The 21,993-nt window shown below is 37.2% G+C and overlaps 1 protein-coding gene across 6 annotated transcripts in view; it reads left to right on the plus strand.

The window, feature by feature from the left end:
• LOC133799875 (protein TRANSPARENT TESTA 9) overlaps positions 1-21,993 on the plus strand; it is a 58,703-nt gene that overhangs the window by 26,178 nt on the left and 10,532 nt on the right. For all 6 annotated transcript variants that reach the window (XR_009876433.1, XM_062237884.1, XM_062237864.1 and 3 more), the window contains exons 13-15: positions 591-701; positions 945-1,010; positions 14,221-14,358. Coding sequence is in view for 5 of the 6 variants with exons in the window: in XM_062237884.1 (XP_062093868.1) it covers positions 591-701; positions 945-1,010; positions 14,221-14,358 (315 nt within the window). In the remaining variant the exon portion in view is untranslated. The remainder of the gene's footprint in view (positions 1-590; positions 702-944; positions 1,011-14,220; positions 14,359-21,993) is intronic.

Here is a 21,993-nt window from a genome sequence, read left to right on the forward strand (position 1 = left end):
TAATACTAGTGAACATTCCATGAATAAATGGGTTATTGATTCCCCAATTGCTCTACAGAAAACACACCACCCTGGAGATATGGCTTGGTAGGGGTGTTTTTCTGTATATTTTCATGTACATTCAATCTTCCCACAGCAAGAAGCCACCCAAAACTTAGTTTTTAAGGGACATTGCTTTTCCATATAACCTTTGCTCATAGTTTATTACTTGTGTATTTTAGTTCAAAAGTTCTTTTGAAGGACTGATCAATGATTTATAGTCTTTGAGATAAGATCGGGTCATGTGTAGCTATTGGGCTGTATAATGTAAATGAATTCAAAGAATCCATTCTCTAGTTTTATAAGGGATATTGAACTGTATTTTGTAATTGCTCTATTGGTTTTTCTGTGTTTTCTTTGTGACGCTGGTGGTTTTTCTCCGCCCTCTTGTATTTGAAGGCAGTTTTGTTTTAAAAAAAAATTGTAATTTTAGATTGAATATCAAAATGTTATTTTAGTTATAGACCAAATTAGTTGTTATTTTAGTGCTGAAGTTGTTTGTATCTAATATCTATTGGATGACATATATTGTGTTATTTTCATATTTTCAGGAAGCTTTGGTGGGTGAAGGCCCAAGTGAAGAGCAGCTTTTCTCTTTGGAAAGTAATTCAATGAGAGAAAGTATTGGTAGTGAGCTAGATCGGTATCTACTAAAGCTTAAGGTATAGTTTATTTTCCGTCCTCTTTTGGACCAGTTCTTACAAGACAGGAAATATGATCTTTGTTTTTCTTTCTTTTTTAATTTATAATATTGTTTGCTATATGAGAAGGTTGATCTGAGGTAGATGTTGAAGTGAAGAATAGGTTTAATAAAGAAATGGCGAAGATTTTTTTTTAATAGTCCTTGATTTGTTGCTGAGCATTGTTTAATTTTATGTGCTTCTGCTCTTTTCTGTGTCTAACAGGAGAAGTATGGAGTGGAGTGTTCTTTTCGGGATGTCGTTGCAAGTCCTCATGTACACAGGTTTCAGGTATTCTATATGTTTAATGTGGAGTTCTGCTAAATCTGATTGCTTTTCTCTCACTCTTAAGATATTAACTTTGGCTTTTATTATTAAATCTTAAGAAGGATTAAAATCTAAAATATCGAGGACAGAGAGTCCAACAAAACCACTAAGAGGCCGTTTAGTATGATGAGTTCACAAATTTTATATTATTGAGAAAATTGAAGAGAGTGATCTGATAGTCTGAAAATTTACATCACTGTGTTTAGTTTTGTACTGGAATCTTATTTATGATTCATGGGAAAACAATTAATAGTGTTTGGTTGTGCATAGGAATCAGTCAATTTTTCATATTTTCATAAAATTAAAATATAATAAATATATTTTTAACAAAATAATATATAATATAATCATAACTATCAAATGACATTTTAAAAAAAAAAAGATTATCAAATTCTCTTAGATTGTAATTTATAAACTCATGAAATAAATTTTAACAAAATTTAAAAATAAGGTTATTAAATACTAGAATGAAGTATAGTTTTAAACAACACAACAATAATCTTATTTTATTTTTTAATAGTATTTTATTTGTTATTTTAAACTACACCAATGATATAAAAGCTTTATATATCAATTTCTTTAAATAAACCAACATTATTTATCATTTTATAAGTTGTATATATTTGTTTTTATATTATAAGTTTCAAAAATAAAATTGGTCATTTACTAAAAAAATTATTAATTTAAGATTTTTTTTTATTTTTTAAAAATGATAATAATTTTAGAGTGTTTCACCATCTTGGGCATCTGAAAACTATTTGTACAAGTGAGTTTCACTTGAACCCAGAATCAAAAAAGTTAAACTCCCTGCAGTTCAGTTTCCCGGGTTGAAAATATTCAAACCCAGTACCAAATATGAGAAAGTGTTCAGATTCCCATTTCCGTCTTCAGATTTCTGCATACCAAACAACTCCTAAATGAAAATAACTAATATAACAATTTCTTACTACTAAAGAACAAAACAAAAAGGAAAAAAGAACAATACAAAAGAAGCCTGAATCCTCAACAAATCGGAAATTTAAAGCGTTTAATTTTTTTTCTCGGTCATACAACCATAAACCTCCTCATAATCCCATTTATCCCACACATTTTATAGACATTCAAAGACAGCCTGAAGTTCTCTTAATCTTTCCAGCCTTTTTGCACGACGAACTTACACACATTATTGCTGCAATTGATAGCAAGTTGGACTTTTATTTTAAATAAGAATTGTTGTCTATTCAGAAGTCGGAAGAAATTCACATTCCTCTGGAAATGCCCAAACCAGACCAAATTCTCTATGTGGACTGAACCATAATCTGGTTGAAATGCAATTATAAGTGGTCAGCTAATTCATGGTTAGTTCTGCATAGCACACACCATCCTGAAGAAACATTCAAACAGATAGAAGGGTACTCTTTTCTTTATATGTAATGAGTATTCCTGCTTTGGAAGAACATGTAACCAACTAAATATGAAAAAGGGCTTTTCAAGTAATAGCAGAAAGGCTAAAACAAGGATTGTTCAGATATCAATGGTATTATTGAGGGAGTTATATGTTGCCTGGATCTCTACAAAATTGAAAGCCCAAGAATGGGTCTTCCATCACAGGAACATGAGCTATATGATTAGAAGAAGTACAGTACAAAACTGAGAGTAAATCTGACTAGATGCATTTTCCTATTTGCCTTGTCATATTTCAATGGAAGTTTCTGTTTCTTATTATTATAGAAAAAAAAAACAGGTGAATTTCTATAAAGTGAAAGACTTTAGACCTATAAGTTTGGTGACAGGCCTTTACAAGATTATCTCTAAGGTGTTATCCTTGAGGCTAAAGGAACTGTTACGTGAGACAATTGCAAAAGCAAAGGATCTCCAAGTATTAGATGTTGTTCTAGCTGTTAATGATGTTGTGGAAGATTTTAGGCAGCAGGAGGGAGTTTTATTTAAAGTGAACTTTGGAAAAAGCATATGATCTAGTGCTGCTCTAGTGCTTGAATCCCCTTAGACTCAAAACTTGGTGCCACTGGGAGGTCTCCTGCTGCCAGGGCCCACAAATTAAAGAGAAGAAAAAATGAAAAAGCATATGATCTAGTGTATGGAAAAGAACTTGGGAAGAAATTAAAGTGTAGATTTGTGTGAATAATACTTCTAATCTTATTTTATTGATGAATAGTATGGCCTATATATAGGCTGAATACAAAGAGCTAGACAAAAAATACAACCTAAACATAGCTGTCAATTACAACCTAACTTAGCTGTAAATTACAACCTAAAATTAGCTGTACAAAATGTATTTACAAAGATATTTCTACACTCCCTCTCAAGGTGAGTTGTATACGTTATACAAACCCAGCTTGGAATTAAATTCTTCAAAACTTGTTCTTGGTAGTGCTTTTGTAAGAATGTCGGCAATTTGTTTCGATGTAGGAATGTAGTTGAGCTCAATGATCTTTGAATTCACCTTCTCAGAAATGAAGTGTCTGTCTATTTTAACATGTTTAGTTCTATCATGGTGAACCGGATTTTTAGCAATACTAATTGCTGCTTGACTATCACTGTACATTTTAAAAGACTTAGGAGAGTCGAACCTCAATTCATTCATGAGTCTTTTGATCCACATCCCTTCACAAATACCCAAGGCTAAAGCACGATATTCTGACTCTGCACTACTCCTTGAGACCACAGACTGCTTTTTACTACGCCAAGTAACTAAATTACCCCATACATAGGTGTAATAACCACTAATTGATCGTCTGTCAGTCAGCTCTCCAGCCCAACTAGAGTCTGTGTAAACTTCCAAGTCTCGGTTGTTGTGTTTTTTGAAGTGCAAACCAAGACCTGGTGTCATTTTCAAATATCTTAGAATATTTTACACTGCTTCCAAGTGCTCCTCACAAGGACTGTGCATATGTTGACTAACAACGCTGACAGGGACGGCGATATCAGGTCTGGTATGAGAGAGATAGATTAGCTTTCCTACTAATCTTTGATAGCTCCCCCTCTCTACTGGAGTTGAATCCTCTCTTCGATTAACTTTCAAGTTTGGATCCATGGGAATGCCAACCGGCTTGCTCCCAATCATTCCAGTTTCCTTTAGAAGATCTAGGATATACTTTCGCTGAGATATAACAATTCCTTCTTTCGATCGAGCTACTTCCATACCAAGAAAGTATTTGAGGGTTCCTAGATCTTTGATTTCAAATTTAGAGGCAAGCAGTCTTTTGAGATCTGAAATTTCTCCTAAGTCATCTCCAGTTAAGATTATGTCATCCACATAGACAATGAGAATTGCTAGCTTCCTAGTTGAAGAGAACTTGAAAAATAGAGTATGATCAGCCTGACTTTGAGTATATCCATGTTTGACAACTAACTTTGCAAATTTGTCAAACCATGCTCGAGGTGACTGTTTCAAGCCATAAAGAGATTTGAGAAGTTTGCACACTACTCGACCACTGGAGTGTTTCTTCATATCTAGTGGAATTTCCATATAGACTTCTTCTTCGAGATCCCTATTCAAAAAAGCATTCTTCACATCCAACTGATATAAAGGCCACTCACAATTTACAGCAAGTGATGATAAAACTCTTACTGTATTAAGTTTGGCGACAGGAGCAAAGGTCTCCTGATAGTCAACACCATATGATTGAGTGAATCCCTTGACAACTAATCGAGCCTTGAATCTGTTGATACTCCCATCAGAATTATATTTGACGGTGAAAATCCACTTTCAACCAAATGTCTGTTTTCCTTGAGGTAACTCAGTGAGAACCCAAGTACCATTTCTCTCAAGAGCATTCATTTCTTCATCGACTGCAGTCTTCCATTTTGGATCTTTCAAGGCTTCATAAATGTCTGTGGGAATCTGAATAAGATCAAGAGAAGAGACAAAAGCTCGGTACATAGGTGTTAGTTTCCCATAAGCAACATACTTTTCAATGGGGTGATTGGTACAAGTTCTAACACCCTTTCGATGAGCAATAGGTAGGTCGAGATCATCAATAGTAGGAGAAACTAACTCATGAACCACATAATCCTTACCTTCATGATTTTCGAGGTTGAGAGGGCTTTGATGAGTGTTTGAGCAGTTCTTGTCTTGCATGTTGACTTTTATATTTCCAACTTTTCTCCTACTATAAACATGAAGTTCTTTGTTACCTATATCAAATTGTGCTTGAGTTTGAGGTGGTGGTAAAGTTGAAGGAGTGTTTGGGTTTTCTGAGGAGAAATGTGAGAGTGGATTGACTATAGAGAAGGACGGGTTGGGTGTGTTTTCTGGACTGATATCTGGTCGAATAGGAAAAGTGGGTAAGGAAGGACCAGTTGATTGATCTGGTTGGATAGGCAAAGAGGGCAAAGTCTGTGTCACAACATTAGGTTGAGGAAATGCAGCTTGATGATCCTGAAGAGTTTCCCAAAGCTGATATTCCTGAGAATGCTCCCCCTGAATACCAGATTTGGGAAAAAAAGATTGATGTTCAAAAAAGGTGACATCCATAGTGTTATAGATCCTTTTTGTAATTGGGGAGTAACCCTTTTTGAGTGTTGGAGTACCCGATGAAGAGACACTTGTGAGACTTTGGATCAAGTTTGGTTCGTTTGTGATCATAAATATGGACAAAAGCCGTACATCCGAAGACTTTAAATGGAAGATCGGAGGAGAAAGCTGAGATATGAGGGAATGTGGCAAGTAACAGATTTCTGGGTGCTTTGAATTGTAGTACACGGCTAGGCATACGATTGATGAGATAGGTGGCTGTAAGTAAGGTTTCCCCCCAAAACTGTTTAGGAACATGATTTGAAAACATGATGGATCTAGAAACTTCAAGAAGATGTCTGTTTTTTCGCTCAGCCACTCCATTTTGTTGCGGAGTATCAACACATGAACTAATGTGAACAATACCTTGATCTAACAAGTATGGACCAAGAATGGAGTTAAAATATTCCTTTCCATTATCAGTTTTCAGGATTTGGATTTTTCGGCGAAATTGATTTTTAATCATGGAATGAATTTTTAAAAAATAGAAGCAGTATCAGATTTTTCTTTCATGAGGAATGTCCATGTTGTCCTAGTATGATCATCAATAAAGGATGCAAACCATCTAGATCCATTAATATTAGTTACTTGTGAGGGTCCCCAAATATCGCTATGTATCATCGAAAAAGGTTGTGAAGGTTTGTAAGGAAGACTGGGATAAGAGTTTCGAGTATGCTTAGCAAGTTGACGTACTTCACAATGAAAGAATTTTGGTCTTTTGTGGACAAATAACTGAGGAAATAGTTTTTCAAGATAAATAAAATTTGGATGTCCTAGTCGAAAATGCCACAACATAACACGATTTTCATTCGAAACAGACACAAAATTGGAAACAGAATCTAAATTGGAATGAGATAGAGGGGTGTCTGTCTTTGGTTTCTTATTCTATTTTCACTAATGGAACATTGAGGGTAAAATTTAGGGGCTCAAGGGGTAAAAGGGTAGGTGATCCTTTGTCATCTTTTTTATTTACCCTTGTGGTGGCCATTATGGGAAGTCTTGTGGAAAAGGCAAAGGAGTCAGATTTGTTACATGGATGTAGAGTGGGGAGAGAGAAGATCGAAATAACTCACTTGCAATTTGCGAATGATTCTCTCTCTCTCTCTCTCTCAAAGAGGAGTGTATAGAGAACGTAGTGAAGATACTACAAGGCTTTTGCACTCTTTCGGGTCATTATATAATTATTGAAAGAAATAATGAAAGAATTGGTAAAATGTTTTATTCCTTGAATGAGAAAAGTCTAGTACAGTGGTATATAAAGACCTGATACGTGTGACCACAAGGACACATGTCCACTACTAAGCGAATACAACCATAATAGAAAAAACAAAATACAAAAATGAATTAATATTCTAGCACTCATCGTTTAACATTCCCCCACAAACTCATTGGGCGAGGCAGTATAGTGAGTTTGGTGCAAAGCTCTTGAAACCGATTGGTGACCAATGACTTGGTAAGACAATCGACAAGTTGATCGGCAGAAGAGGTAAAAGAAAGAAGAAGAGCTTTTCTAGCGACACGTTCCCGAACAAAATGATAATCAAGTTCAACATGCTTGGTTCATGCATGAAGAACTGGAGTAGAAGCCAAATGTAGAGCTAATATTGTCACAATACAGAACAGGGGGATGAGACAGTGACAAGCCAATTTCAACTAAAAGAGATTCAATCCAGGATACTTTAACAGCTCCATTGGCCAAAGCAACAACTTTTTGTTTGGAAGATGACCATGAAATCAAATTATCACCATGGAAAGTGCAATATGCGCTAGTGCTCCGACGATCATCAGGACAAGATGCCCAATCCGCATCAGTATAAGCATGAAGTGTATGATCTGGATTGGGTTGAAGAAATAAGGCAAGATGACCAGTACCTTTGATGTAAAAAACTTGGATGCCCAAGTCGACAGTGCTATAACATAATTGTTTTTGAAACAGAGTTTGAAACAAAAGATGAACTTGAACAAGAATTAGAAACAGAACTTGAACCCAAATGTAGCAGAGAAGAGAGCTCCTTAACTGGATGTTGTCTTTCAAACAAATGAAATCCGTTACGAATCATAGCACTGCCAATCATCTTCCTCGATGATAGATCCTGAAATTGGCAAGAATTGGACACGAATTTAGCGAAGCAATGATTATCATTGGTTAATTTGTGGACAGAGATTAAATTGCATTGCAAAGAAGGAACATAAAGTACTGATTTAAGAATGAGATCAATAGATAAGTTAATAGTGTATGAGGTGAAAATCTCATGTATAGTTCTGGAATAGCGATGGGAACAGTGATGGTATCATCGACTATAATTATCTAATAGCTTATTCCAACAATAGGAGAATGGGTGTCGTTTGCAATTGTGAGACTAGATTTAGTGGAACAGAGAAAATAAGTATCAAACAAATGTGGTAAACTTGTCATGTGATCAGTGGCGCTTGAATCGATGATTCATGGTGTGTTGGAGGTAGAAGAAAAATTACCAGTGTGCAACAGAGGCACTATGAGTCTCAGGACCGGAATTGGGGTTCATGAATGATTTACTCAAAAGAGTGTATAGGTGGGCAAGTTGTTCCTTACTGAATGAAGGGGTAGCAGTAATATTTTGATCAATGGTACTTTCGGTCTGAGTTTGGTAGGCCTTTTTCTCATTTTGGCGCGCGAGGGGTCCAGTTAGGTGGTTTACCATGGATTACCCAACAAGTGGATCGAGTATGACCGTGACGTTGGCAGTGATCACACCAAGGCCGATCAGCCTTACGATTAGGTCGAGAGTCAGGAGTGGATCTGTCATGTGGTGGGGGGTCGGATTTTGAAACGAGAGCCGAACTTTCAATGGGTTGTAGGGCAGGAGTAGTGAGCATGACTCGACGACGCGCTTCTTCACATCTAACCTCAGAGAATGCTTCTTCAGTGTCAGGAAATAGGACACGACCCACCAGACGACCTCCAACTTCATCAAGATTACTGTTTAACCCCGTAAGAAATTCAAAAACTCGTTCTTTCTCTAACTGCTGCTGTTGGATTGTAGTACAGTTAGCACATAGTGGTGTGGTATCCAGATACAAATTGAGCCCCTGCCACAAGTCTTGTAAATGGGAAAAATATTGGATAACAGTTTGATTACCTTGATTGATTTCTTGAAGCTTGGTACGGATTTTGAAAATCTGAGAAGCGTTACCAAGGTCAGAATACATTTTCCGGACAGCGTCCCACACCTCTTTAGCAGTCTTAAAGAATAGATATCTGCGGCTGATTTTTGAGTCCATTGAATCAATTTACCACACAAGTATAATAGAATTTTCAGCTTGCCATACCTTGTATGTAGGATCATTGGAAAGAGGTGCAGGGAGATCACCAGTAATGTATCCAAGTTTACCATCACCACAAATGACAAGTTTGACAGATTGGATCCATTGCAAATAATTTTTTCCATCAAGTTTATGGGCTGTAATATTAAGTGAACCACTGTCCAGGCTATAAAGAGAGCCCATAGACTCACTGGGCTGAGTGTGGGCTCAGTTAGGGTTAGGCCCAATAGTTTGAAAGGTAACTTGATCATTGGTAGACATCTCGTGAGATATGCGGTTGGGGAAGGAGAGCTGTCCGAGAGCTGACTGGAGATCGTGACTGGAGAACCGTTGAGAACTTAAGAGAACCGCTGAAGATCGTGATTGGAGAAGTCGCCGACGTTTGTGCGACTGGAGATGGCCTGACGGAGAGGACTAGCTGAGAGCTTCTAAGAATTGCTTGGGGTTGTGCGACTGGAGACGACGTCGGAGTGGGGTGACAGGGGTCGGGTTGGGATGGCCAAGGACTTGTCGAGGGTGCGTCGTGGCTGGCCGAGGGCCCCTACGGTTGGGCTGGCCGTTGGGTTTTGCGTGCACTCGAGTGACTGGACGTCGGACTGGTTCTTGCCGAGACTAGTGATTGAGACAGAGCTTTGCCAGAAAAAATGGCCGATGCTGGAATGAACAAAGAGGATCGGAGAGGGAGCCTTGGTGCTCTGATACCATGTTTAAGATGGTGAGAAATAACCACCTTTGTATTTAATTTTTCTGATACACAATATACAACCTAGTGCTAGAAATATATATAGGCTATACAACTACCTTGATCTCAGAATAGGAAACGATTCCTATATCCTAGGGAACCCAAAAGATAAAACATTAATGCCTTATTTTTCTAACTGTCAACAAATTTCGAGGAAGGTGGGAAAATAAATGAGAGGAAGGAACAAATTTTTGACTAGCAATAGGAGTTGATGGTGATGTAGCTGGAGTAGGATTGGGGGAAGGCAGAGGGAGGCGAGGAAGAAGAAATAGAAGAAAGAGTTGGAGGAAAAGGAGAGAGAGGTGACTATACACGGGGAGCAGGTGGGATGAAGGGAAGAGAAGTAATAACAATGTTTTGAGGCTGAGGTGGATGCTTGGGAGAGTAAGAAGCAAAGGGAAAATTACGTTCATCAAAGACCACATGACAAGTGATGTATAAACGACTAGTGAGAATGTGGAAGCAAAGATAACCCTTGTGGTGACCACTATAGCCAAGAAAAACACATGAATGTGCATGGAACTCAAGTATATGAGTGTTGTAGGGGCGCAAAAAGGGGAAACATTCACAGTCAATGACTCGAAGATGAGAATATTGAGTGGAATTATTATAAAGAACAAAGCAAGGGCTGCAAAAATTAAGGACACGAGTGGGGAGGCGATTGATGAGGTAGACAGCGGTAGTGAAGGCATAGGGCCAATAGTGAAGTGGCATGGAGGCATGGGCTAACAAAGCAAGGCCTGTTTCGACAAAATGTCAATTTTTGCGTTTGACTCTCCCTTTTTGCTGAGGAGTGTGAGGACAAGAAAGTTCATGAACGATGCCATGTTCATGTTGGGCAAACAAAAGGAGTAAGAGGGCATAATTTGCCACCCCAATCAGTGCAAACACGCTTAATAGACGTCTCAAATTGAGTGGAGACCATGGATTGAAAAGTGAGAAAGGCTTTGAAAGCCTCATCCTTAGAATGGAGTAAGTATTACTATGTAAAACGAGAATAATCATCAACAAACAAGATCAAATATTTAACACCAGTTATTGAAGAAATAGGGGAAGGACCCCATAGATCACTATGTATTAGTTCAAAAGGCTTAGTAGCTCGAGATACAAATAATGGCAATGAGAGTTTGTGAGACTTTGCTTGTTGACAATTAGACAACACAGCTGGTAATATCATGAGCAAGATGGACCAAGCGAGAATGCCAAAGGTTGGGATTAGACTTGGAAGTGAAGAAAAGCTAAAAAAGAGTGACGTATGTGGAGGATGGACCTAAGATTTTGTAAATTCCATGATCAAGTAGACTTGTGAGGAGGATTTGCTTAATGATCTGGTGCTTCACATAAAAACAGTGAGGATGAAATTCAATAAAGGCAGTGATAGACTTGAGAGAGGTGTAGGACAGAATGATAAGCAGGTAAATGAGCATAACCAATGTGAGAGATAGTAGCACTCTTACCATTTCCAACGGTGATCTGATCAGGCCCTATGAAAGGTTGAGCACCTTCAAGCAAATTTAAGTCAAGGGTAAAGTGGTGAGATGCTCCAGAGTCCATATACCAGGTGGGGTTTGAGTAACTCAGAGGAGTTGGGGAGGGAGCAGGAGACCTAGAAGTGTGTTGGGGAAGAAAAGCATTGAAAGGTTTCTGGATGGGAGGTGGAGGTTTATATTGAAGATTTTGGCGTGGTAGCAGATGTTGGCAGTATGGCCCGACTTAAGGAAAATTTGGCATCGGGGTCGATTCGGATGTTGACGAGTGGGAGATGGAAAAGAAGAGGAAGAGGAAGAGGACCGGGGAGGGGTGATTTGTGGGTGGGAGTTTGAAAGTGGGGGAGAACGGGATTGAGGTTTAGTGGTAAGCCCAGAATGGGGTGTGAAAGCATTTTTGTGTTTGGATTAAGAGTGGGTTGGAGACATATTGGTGAAGTTGGCTTGAAGGGAGCTGATAGTGTTGGCAGCTGTTTGACGATGCAAACGAGCATCATAGGTGAGCAAGAAGTGGGGTTGTTGGAATGAGTTTGAAGAGAGGTCACATAGGCGTTGTATTCAAGACCCAAGCTGTTAAGAAAATACATGAGCTGTTCTGTGGAAGAAACAGGGTCACCAGCTGAAGCAAGAGCGTTGCAAAGACTGCGAAATTTCTAAATATAGGCAAAGGCAGAGAGACCACTCTTCCTTGTAGTTTGCAGCTGGGTACGGAGTTCCGACAGGCGAGAGAAGGAAGCAGCGATGTAGATCTGGTCAAGTGCTTGCCAAATATCAAGGGTCGTTTGGTAACCCACGATTTGCCCCAACATAGGCTCACTGATGGAGGCATAGATCCAGCTCATGATAAGCCTGTTATATCGTTGCCATGACTGATATGCTAGATTTGTTGGATCAGATGGGTTGGTAGTGTTACGAACAGGGCAATTTTCATTGATAAAATCTTCCAAACCATTTGCAATGATAATGTTGAGCATCTGATTTTGCCAAACCACAAAGTTGTTTTCATCAAGCTTAACAACAATGGGTTGATTTACAGAAGGTAAAGTGGGAAAGGAGGAAGAGGAGGAAAAGGGTAGTAGCAGGGGCAGTGAAAGAAGAAACGGGAGTAGGGGGTGGTGCAGGGGATGTCGCTGGTGGGGGAACAGGGGTAGGTGGTGTGGAGGCATTTGAGCTGATGTCAGAGGCCATTAGAGTTGTAAATGCACTGATACCATGAAAGAAATAATGAAGGAATTAGTAAATGTTTTATTCCTTGAATGAGGAAAGTCTAGTACAGTGGTATATAAAGATCTGATACTTGTGACCACAAGGACACGTGTCCACCACTAAGCGAATACAACCATAATAGGAAAAACAAAATACAAAAATGAATTAATATTCTGATACTCATCATTTAACAATTATGAATAAAAGTAACTTGTTGGGGCTGAATGTAGATGAGGTGTGGCTGCTTTCAAAGGCAAATAATATAGGTTGTGCAATGGGGAATTGGCCTTTGAAATATTTAAGGATGTTGTTGGGAGATGATCCAAAGAAAGTTTTTGGGAGCCCATAGTTATTAGGAAGGTTTCTAAAAGACTTAAATGCTTACTTGTCTAGAGGAGATAGGCTAACTTTGATACAGTCTGTGCTATCTTCTTTACCAATTTATTACCTTTCATTATTTAAAGCTCCTATTTCAGTGGTGGAGATAATGGAAAGGTTAATGAGAAACATTTTTTTTTGGGACGGGATCATGGAGGAGGAGATCAAGAGTAAAGGAGGTTTAGAAATTGGGAATTTGTTACTAAGGAATAAAGCGCTATTAACGAAATGGTTATGGAGGTTTCTAGAAAAGGATTCATTATGGCACAAGGTGATTAAGAGCAAATTTGGGTTACAAAGGAATAAGTGGGACACCAATTTGGGCAATAATAAGTCAGTAATAATAAATAAGACTTATAGAAGTCCTTGGAAGGGTTTAGCTTCTTGCTATGAGGAGTTTTTGACCTTGGTGGAATTTAAAGTGGGCAATGGTAGGAAACTTAAGGTTTTGGGAAGATGTATGGGCTGATTGGGAACCTCTAGCAACAATATATCCAAGTCTATTCGGAGTTGGCTCAAAAAGCAACATTATATTTCAGATTTTTAGGAAATAGAAGGTGAAGATGTTAGCTGGACTTTTCATCATTTTAGGAATTTAAATGACAGGGAGTTTCTGGAGTATATTCAATTAATAGAGGTTGGAGGGAAGGAGTTTGTGTATATTCAATTTTGGAGGGAAGATTGTTCAAGGATTTTTTCCTGCAAATCAGCCTTCCAAATTCTTTTAACTGTCGTGGAAGATGAAACACCCATGTGGGCTTCCTCTCTGTGGAAAATTCTTTTACCTCCCAAAAGTGAAAGTGTTTTCATGGCAGGTTTTGTCAGGTAGGGTGAGTGTTAACGAGTTGAAAAGCAGACCCTATATGTCCTTGTCCCCGAGTTGGTGTGCCCTTTGTAAAAAAGATAATGAATTAGTGGATCATCCTTTTCTGCATTGTTCGGTCTCACTGCAGATTTGGTTTAGGCTCTTGAAATAATTAGGTTATCTTGGCATGTTCCAGCTAAATGTTCGGAGGTGCTGTAACAAAATAGAAGAATCTTTGAAGAGGGAAGTGTTGAAGGAAGGTTGTGGGATAGTGTTAAACAGAAAGATGCATTATGGATGCACAGTGATAATTTTTTTTTTCACACTCTTCTTTCGGTCTGGCTGTGAGATTGGAGTTTCTTATTGTAACTTTTGTTTTTGGGCTGTATAAATGGGTTTCCCCATCTTTTGTATTTTTACCCTAATTAATACAAGTAGTTTTGTTTCAAAAAAAAGAAAGAAGAAATTAACATCCCCACGAAACATTGTCCCCAAACCAATCTGAGTACCATTCCTATTTTGTCAGTCAAACATGGCTTGATTTGTTGTTATGACTTTCTAATTTCGGTATTCCATGTACTAGAGTTTCAAAATATCATAAATCTAATGCTTTCTTTCTTTCCCCGTACATTGTATATTGACTTTTGCTGTGGTGTACGTGTAATGATCAATATAAGTAAAAATTATTTGTACTTTGAAAGTTTGAATTTTTAATTTTACATTGTGGTCATGTTTAGGTACTTGATGCATTGGTCAGTCTATTTTGTCGTTCAAATATATCTGCAGAGACATTGTGGGAGGGTGGTTGGCTTTTGCGCCAGCTACTTTCATACAGTGAAGCAGAATTCAAAAGTGACCACCTCAAGTTGTTGAATGTAAGTTATTCTTTTTCGATAAAGTACTATTTGAATTAGCATGGTGTTTTCTTTGTTTGTATTAATGTTTTCTCATCTTTGCTGTTTAGGTTCCTTTTAATTTTTCTATTATATGCTGATTTTAATGTTCATTGGTAGTAGCAGATCTTTTTAGAATGTTGAAGCAATTTTGCTGTTATTATGGGATAACCTAATGTTTATTGGTACTAGGCTTAAAATCTAAATCACAACCATATAAAATATAAACTATAATTCTTTAAAATCTAAATCACGATTCTTTAAAATTTAAACCACTAGGTCTTTAAATTTTAAACCACAAGGCTTAAAATTTAAACCACAATGTATAAAAATTTAAATTATGACTATTTAAAATTTAAACCATAAGGTTTAAAAGTTAAACTATGATGCTTAAAATTTAAACCACAAGGTTTAAAATTTAAACCATGACCATATAAAATACAAATCATGATCCTTTATAATTTAAACTACAATGTTAAAATTTAAACCACTAGGTTTAAATTCTAAATCATGTCTCTTTAAAATGCAAACCTCAAGGCTTCAATTCTAAATCACAATTCTTTAAAATTTAAAACACAAAGCTTAAAATTTAAACCATAAGGCTTAAAGTTTAAACCACTACTATTTAAAATTTAATCTACAATGCTTAAAATTTAAACTACTTATTTTCAAAATTTAAATCACAAGGTTTAAAATTCAATCCACGACTCTTTAAAATTTAACCACAAGGCGTAAAATTTAAATTACAAATCTTTAAATCAAAAGTCTTAAAATTTAAACCACAAGACTTAAAAGTTAAACCACTAGACTTAAAATCTAAACTACGACCATATAAAATATAAACTATGATTTTTTAAAATCTAAACCGTAATGCTTAAAATTTAAACTACTAGGCTTAAAGTTTAAATTATGCCCCTTTAAAATGTAAATGTCAAGACTTAAAATCTAAACCATAATTCTTTAAAATTTAAATCACAAGGCTTAAAATTTAAACCACGATTTTTAAAAATTTAAACTTCTCTTTAAAATTTAAACCACAAGGCTTAAAATTTAAACTACGACTCTTTAAAATTTAAATAGTAAGACTTTTTAAAATTTAAATTATGACTTTTTAAAATTTAAACCACTAGGCTTAAAATCTGCTAAACCACGACCATGAAGTCAATTTATTTTAGATATCTTATCACCTTATATTAATATTGATAAGATAATGTATTAAGAAAATCTTAAAAAGTAATAAATTTTAATGAAACTAATGCATACTTGAGCTTTGTCATTGTGTTCTCCACCAAAGCATAATTGAATAAAATGCTAACATTCCAGCCCCATTATTTAAAGTCAGACCATTAAAACAAGGCCAGAACTAAAGTTGATCTAAGCTTGTTTTCACTTAATAAAATAAGCTATAAGAAAATCTGATCAATCATATATATGTATATAAATATTCTATGCATTTATATATAATAACCAAAAATGAAATTATAAAAACATCATGGTAAAATAATACATAATAATCAAACAAGCAAAAACATGAAGTTTAGTTGAGGGGTTTCATCAAACTTATGGAGTGCATGAAAATCGTTCAAGTGTACACATAGTCACGAATAATGAATCATCCCAACTACACTAAACGAGCATGCAAAATTGTGAAAATGGTAATTAAAAAGAATTAATACTCATCAACCAGTGGGGAGAAAAAATAAAAAATGAAGAACATGTTGCAAGAATAGTAGGAAGAGAACATAGATGTGCATGGGTTGCTTTTGAATAGAATCACTGGTGTGGTAGAAGATATAATCGGAGTTGCCAAAATGGTATAGGATATCGTGCGGAGTCGCTGGAGTGGTAGAGGATCATTGGAGTTGCCGGAGTGCTTTGAGCTGTGAATGTTTGAGGTGAGAAAGAGAGTTGAACGTGTATTTTTTTAGGAGGTTATAATAGGTATATTGATTGGAATATTGGGTATTAATATTAGAGTTTAAAATAGTGGGTGAAAATAAAAGGGGTTAACTATAAATGGGTACTACGTGTAATTTTACAAAAAAAAAAAATCAAAGAATGCCAAAAGATTTCACAATGTCTCAATTGTCTTGAAAACTGCCACAGAAAATCCATCAGGACCCGGGGCCTTAGACCCATCACAATCAAACACTGATTGCCTTATCACCTCCTTAGTGAAAGGTCTCTCAATGAGAGAGGCCAAGAAAGAAGGAATAGGCTCCCAAGAGATTCTATCCATTCTATAGACCGAAGAATACTACGAAGAGTAAAAGCCCTCTTCGATATCAGCATCTTTTTCAAGGATAGTGCCATCCTCTAACTCAATCCTAGAAATAAAATTCCTTGCTTTATGAGCACTAAGAATACTATGAAAAAGCTCGGAATTAGAGCCCATTGACATTTCAACTTAAGCCAAACACCTCTCTCCACTTTAAAAACAATCTGCTGCCACTCTTTCTTGATCTTACACCATTCCAACTGATGATGCTCGTTCCACAAGCCCCCCTCCTTAAGGAATGAGGGCACGTGGGTTTTTTTAAGTTTTTGTATTCGATACACGTGTCATTGCTCCTTTTTCCTATCGACAAATCTGCCAGTATTCCATTAAAAAATTTCTTTAAAGAATAACAATAATCACGAGATTCTATCTCTTTAGATCCGTGAAATGATCCCTGAGAATTTGGACCCAATTCACGCTTAGATTGTGCCTTCTTCCTTCCACCACTGTCCACCATAACTTGCATCACTGCCTTGGCTTTGCAGAACCGTCCATCGCCCATGCTTCGCCTGTCGGCCCCACTGCCCTTGCTCCGCCTGTCGGCCCCACCGCCCTTGCTCCGCCTGTCGGCCCCACTTTATTGAATGGATTCGTAACTTCTTTACACAACTAGAACTTACTTTTGCGTCTAGAGACCCTTTTTTCCCTGGCCTGACAACGAAACAACCTCAGATATAAAAACTCACCATCATACGACAACAAAATACAGTTTGGAATGAAACCATCCTTTTTCACTACAACTTTGATTTTAGCAAAACTATGCTTTCTTTCTAGCTTGTTCTTGTATACTTTCACTAACCCTCCACAAAGAGCCGATAACTTTAAATATATGGGAATTCCATATGTTCAAAGGGATTCCTTCAATACCAATCCAATCGTTGATGCATGACATTTTCCTATCCCAACTTTGATTCCCCCAATTCCATTTAACGAAGGAGACATGTGACTGCTGGGATAGCCACCGAGTCGATAGAAGTCAAGTTCTCCTGATCTTTCTCATTGGCACACCAAATAATTACTTTATCGTCAGAAAAACTAGAAAACCGTAGTTTTTTCCCTAACTCTTGCTATATCCCGACTTGAACAACTATCCAAGGGAGTTGACAATCCTTCCTGAGCATCAAAAGAGTGTACCTTCAATTATTGACTGTATTCTCAGTCATGGTATCCACTTCATTTCCTCCTGAAGCTGCCTCATTCTGAGTTTCCAATCTCCAAGTTCCATTGAACAATGGAGGCCCAAGAGACCTCATTGTCCACCTTCCTTCCAGCCACCGTTGGTGGGATAAAACCTTCTTCCCAGCAAGTTGATTTAGACATCCTGCCAAATCCTTCCATCCCTTGGCTTGTCCCTCCTTGGGAACTATAATTAACTTAAAATCGCTATATCTCAAGGCCGTTAATTTCATAAAAACGCCTCAACTGTTCTGAAAACATTCCAAAATCAGCCTTAAGGAATTGTTCTTAAAGGTCCTTCTGTGGTTCATATTTGATTTTCTGGAGATCGAACCAACCATTCCACCTCTTCTAGTAGCCAAATTGCTGCATCTAGAGAGATAGCAATCTCATATCCTGATAACCTCATTCTTTCGCATATACGAATTGATCCTCCATCCCTGGAAAGAGTCAACATGAACACCTTGTGTATAGTTCTAAAACTCCAATACCGATAGCTAATATCAGAGTTGACATAGAACGAATCAGACTTTTGTCCAAATCCAGTGGGGAGATGGACATGTTTCTTCCCATAACCAGTGGGGTTATGGTGTACTCTCGACCTAGACATCTCTTTTTGTTGTTAAAGCTTTTGTAAGCTGGTCTCATCAGCTGCACATAGCCATGCTGTGGTTGACTGCTTAGAGATAATTTAGAAGGCTCTAGTTCTATGAACAATGACATGCCCGACTTGCATATTAATTCTTCGAAGCATTCTTTGGATAAGCCGTTGGTTAACAAATCAACGGTTTGTTGTTTGCTTGGTACATATACAACATATAATTCCTTGCCTTCAATATTTTCTTTAATGAAGTACCGATGCACTTCCACATGCTTGGTTCTATTGTGATGGACTGGATTATGTGCTATGTTTATGGCTGACTTATTATCACAGAATATTCTCAAAGGCTTGGTACTTGTTTAAGCTCTCCAAGAACACACTTAATCCAAATTAATTTACACTTCTTGAGCAAGAGCTCTAAGTTCAACTTCTACACTACTCCTGGCAACATCTGGTTGATTCTTGCTCCTCCAAGTAACTAGGTTTCCTCGTACTTTGGTGCAATACCCCATCGTTGATGTTTTATCTTCTATTGAATCTGCTTATTCTGCATTTGTAAAGGCTTCTATCCCACTTTCTTCATTCTTTTAAAACAACAACTCATTTCCTAGTGCCCTCTTGAGGTACCTTAGTATCCTATATACTGCTTCTAAGTGCTTCTAGAGGGTAGTGCATGTATTGGCTGGCCAAACTCTCAGCAAAGGAAATATCTGGTCTTATGTGATAAGTAAATTAACTTTCTCACCAATCATTGATACATCCCTTTATTACTTTTTTATACTTCACTCTTGGTTCAATAGGTGTTGCTATTGATTTACACCCAAGCATTATGGTTTCTTTGAACAAGTCAAGGACATATTTGCATTGAGCGATCGAGGTTCCATGTTTTGTCCTTGCAATCTCCATTCCCAAAAAATTCCTCAATTGGCCGAGGTCCTTCACTTCAAATTCTTGAGCAAGCTATCCTTTAAGTCTCTCTACATCATTTATATCATCACTAGTCAAAAACTTATTGTCAACATAGACAACAAGAATGACTATCTAACTGTGTGCATAATGTATAAACAATAGAGTATGATTTGACTGACCTTACTTATATTCCATATCTTTTTATCACTTGGTTAAATCTCTCAAACCATGCTCGCGGAGATTGCTTTAAGCCATAGAGAGATTTCTTCAAGTGACACACTGTCCCTCTTCCATAACTTCCTTCAAAACCAGGAAGAATCTTCATGTGTACTTCTTCTAAGTTGCCATATAATAATGCATTTTTTATATGTAGTTGCTGCAAAGGCCAATTATGATTAACAATTGTTGATAAAATTCTCATCGTATTCAACTTTACTATTGGTGCAAATGTCTTTATATAATCTACTCCACATGTCTATGTGAAACCTCTTGCAACGAGCCTTGCTTTATATCGATCAATAGTGCCATCAACTTTATATTTCACAGTAAACACCCATTTGTACCCTACTACATGTTTGTTGTTCGGCTGACCAACTATTCCTCACATTTCATTTTTTTTTTCCAATTCCCTTATTTCCTCATCAATGACACTTTTCCAATTCCCCTATTTCCTCATCAACAACACTTTTCCAATTGGAACTTAAGAGAGCGTCATCTATGTTCCTAGAAATGGTTATGTCTTCTAGTTTGGTAGCAAAGGCTTTAAACTTGGGTGTGAGTTTGATATAGCACATGTACTTGGACATTGGATGTAAAGTACAACTCCGAACCCTTTTCTGTTTGGCAATAGGTAGATTTGGCTTTATCACACTAGTACACTCGAGGTTAGAAAATGAATAAGATAAGATAGGCCCAGAAGGTGTACTTACTGTGGAATTTGTCGTCGATTCATACTCGTGAGGTATAGGAATTGTAGTAGGCTGTACTATTTGATGTTTTTGAGGTCGCCTAGAGTAAACCAACATGTCTTTGGATTGGTTTATCCTTTGATGTATCCATTTCTAGAGTATTTTGTGGAGTTGTGACAGTCAAAGGTTCGGTGGACTGAGCAAATATCTGGAGGAGATAATGGTAAACTTGTTTCCCAAAAACAAGCACCACTTACATTCCCCCCTTGAAGCTAAGTGTTGGGATAGAAAGATTGTGTCATTGAATGTAACATCTAAAGTAACATGCGCAAAGTAAGAGGATTATAACATTTGTAATCTTTCTTAGTGGATGAGTAACCTAGAAAGGCACATTTAGAAGATCTAGGATTGATTTTGGTGCGATTAGGTCCCAAGGGATGGACAACCAAATGTTTTGAGGGGAATTTGAGACATGAGATGAATGTTAGGATAGGCTTTCATAAGTATGGAAATGGGAGTTTGATATTGTAGAACTCGTGAAGGCTTCTTATTGATTAAATAAGCTACAGTTAAGATGGCCTCTCCCCAGAATTGTTTTGGAACAGATTTAGTGAACATAAGGGCTAGTAGACGACGGTTCTTGCTTTCTGCAATCCCATTTTGCTGGGGAGTGCCTGCGCAAAAGCTTTTGTGAATGATACCATGAGCGATTAGATAATCTTCAAGAATACAATTAAAATACTTAGTGCCATTGTCAATATGTAGAGATTGAAGATTAGCACGAAATTGATGTTTTATCATGGAGTAAAAATTTAGAAATGTGGCTACAGCATTTGATTTAACGTTAAGGAGAAAGACCCAACTTAAACGTGTATGATCATCAATAAATGTAATGACCCATCGAGTATCAAAAATATTTGGAACTCGGGATGGACCCCATAGCCTTACCTCTTCAATGTTTATACTTTTGGAGTGAGTCCCACTAGATAGATTAGATCCTTAAGAAGGTCATGAAGAGCCTGTGGTCTAGGTTGCATTGGGTAATATGAAAGGTAAATAGCATGGTTCGAGTAAGCAGTGAAAGCATTCCACCGAGAAGTGGACCACGAAATGTGAGCCACATGATATGAATCCTCGTGTTGTTCACTATGAATGAGTGTAAATGGATGGGATGATTTATAAGGGCGTGAATGGAAAATAGTGTGTATTTTTTACAAATTGACAGACATTACATTGAAATTGGCTCAAGTTTTATAGTTTGACAAAATATTGGCTCAAGTTCTTATTTTGAAATATCTGAGGAAATAAATGTTTTAGGTATTAAAAACTAGGATGGCCAAGCCTATAGTGACACCGCATAATATGATCGTAACTAGCAACATTATGACCAAAAAATCAAACATTTATTAACTTGAGCTGGGGGTGAATCAACATTGAGATAGTACAGCCCACTACATTCCTTTGCACTCCCAATTGTCTTCCCCGAGGACAATTCTTGAAAATCATCGTGATGAAGTGAGAATTTTGCGATACAATTGTGAGTTTGCTGATAGAGAGGAGATTGCAAGACAGTTTGGAACACGGACATTTTTTAGGGAAAGCGATGGAGACAAATAAGCAGATCCCCATCAACTATTTTCATTTTAAGATTACCTGGACATGGACTATAGGTAGAGAATTGATGGGCTTGACCAGTCATATGGTCGGAAGCAATGAAATCAAGAATCAAGGGAGTTTTTTGAACT

Source organism: Humulus lupulus, chromosome 1 (genome assembly GCF_963169125.1).
Source record: "Humulus lupulus chromosome 1, drHumLupu1.1, whole genome shotgun sequence".
Classification (NCBI taxonomy): domain Eukaryota; kingdom Viridiplantae; phylum Streptophyta; class Magnoliopsida; order Rosales; family Cannabaceae; genus Humulus; species Humulus lupulus.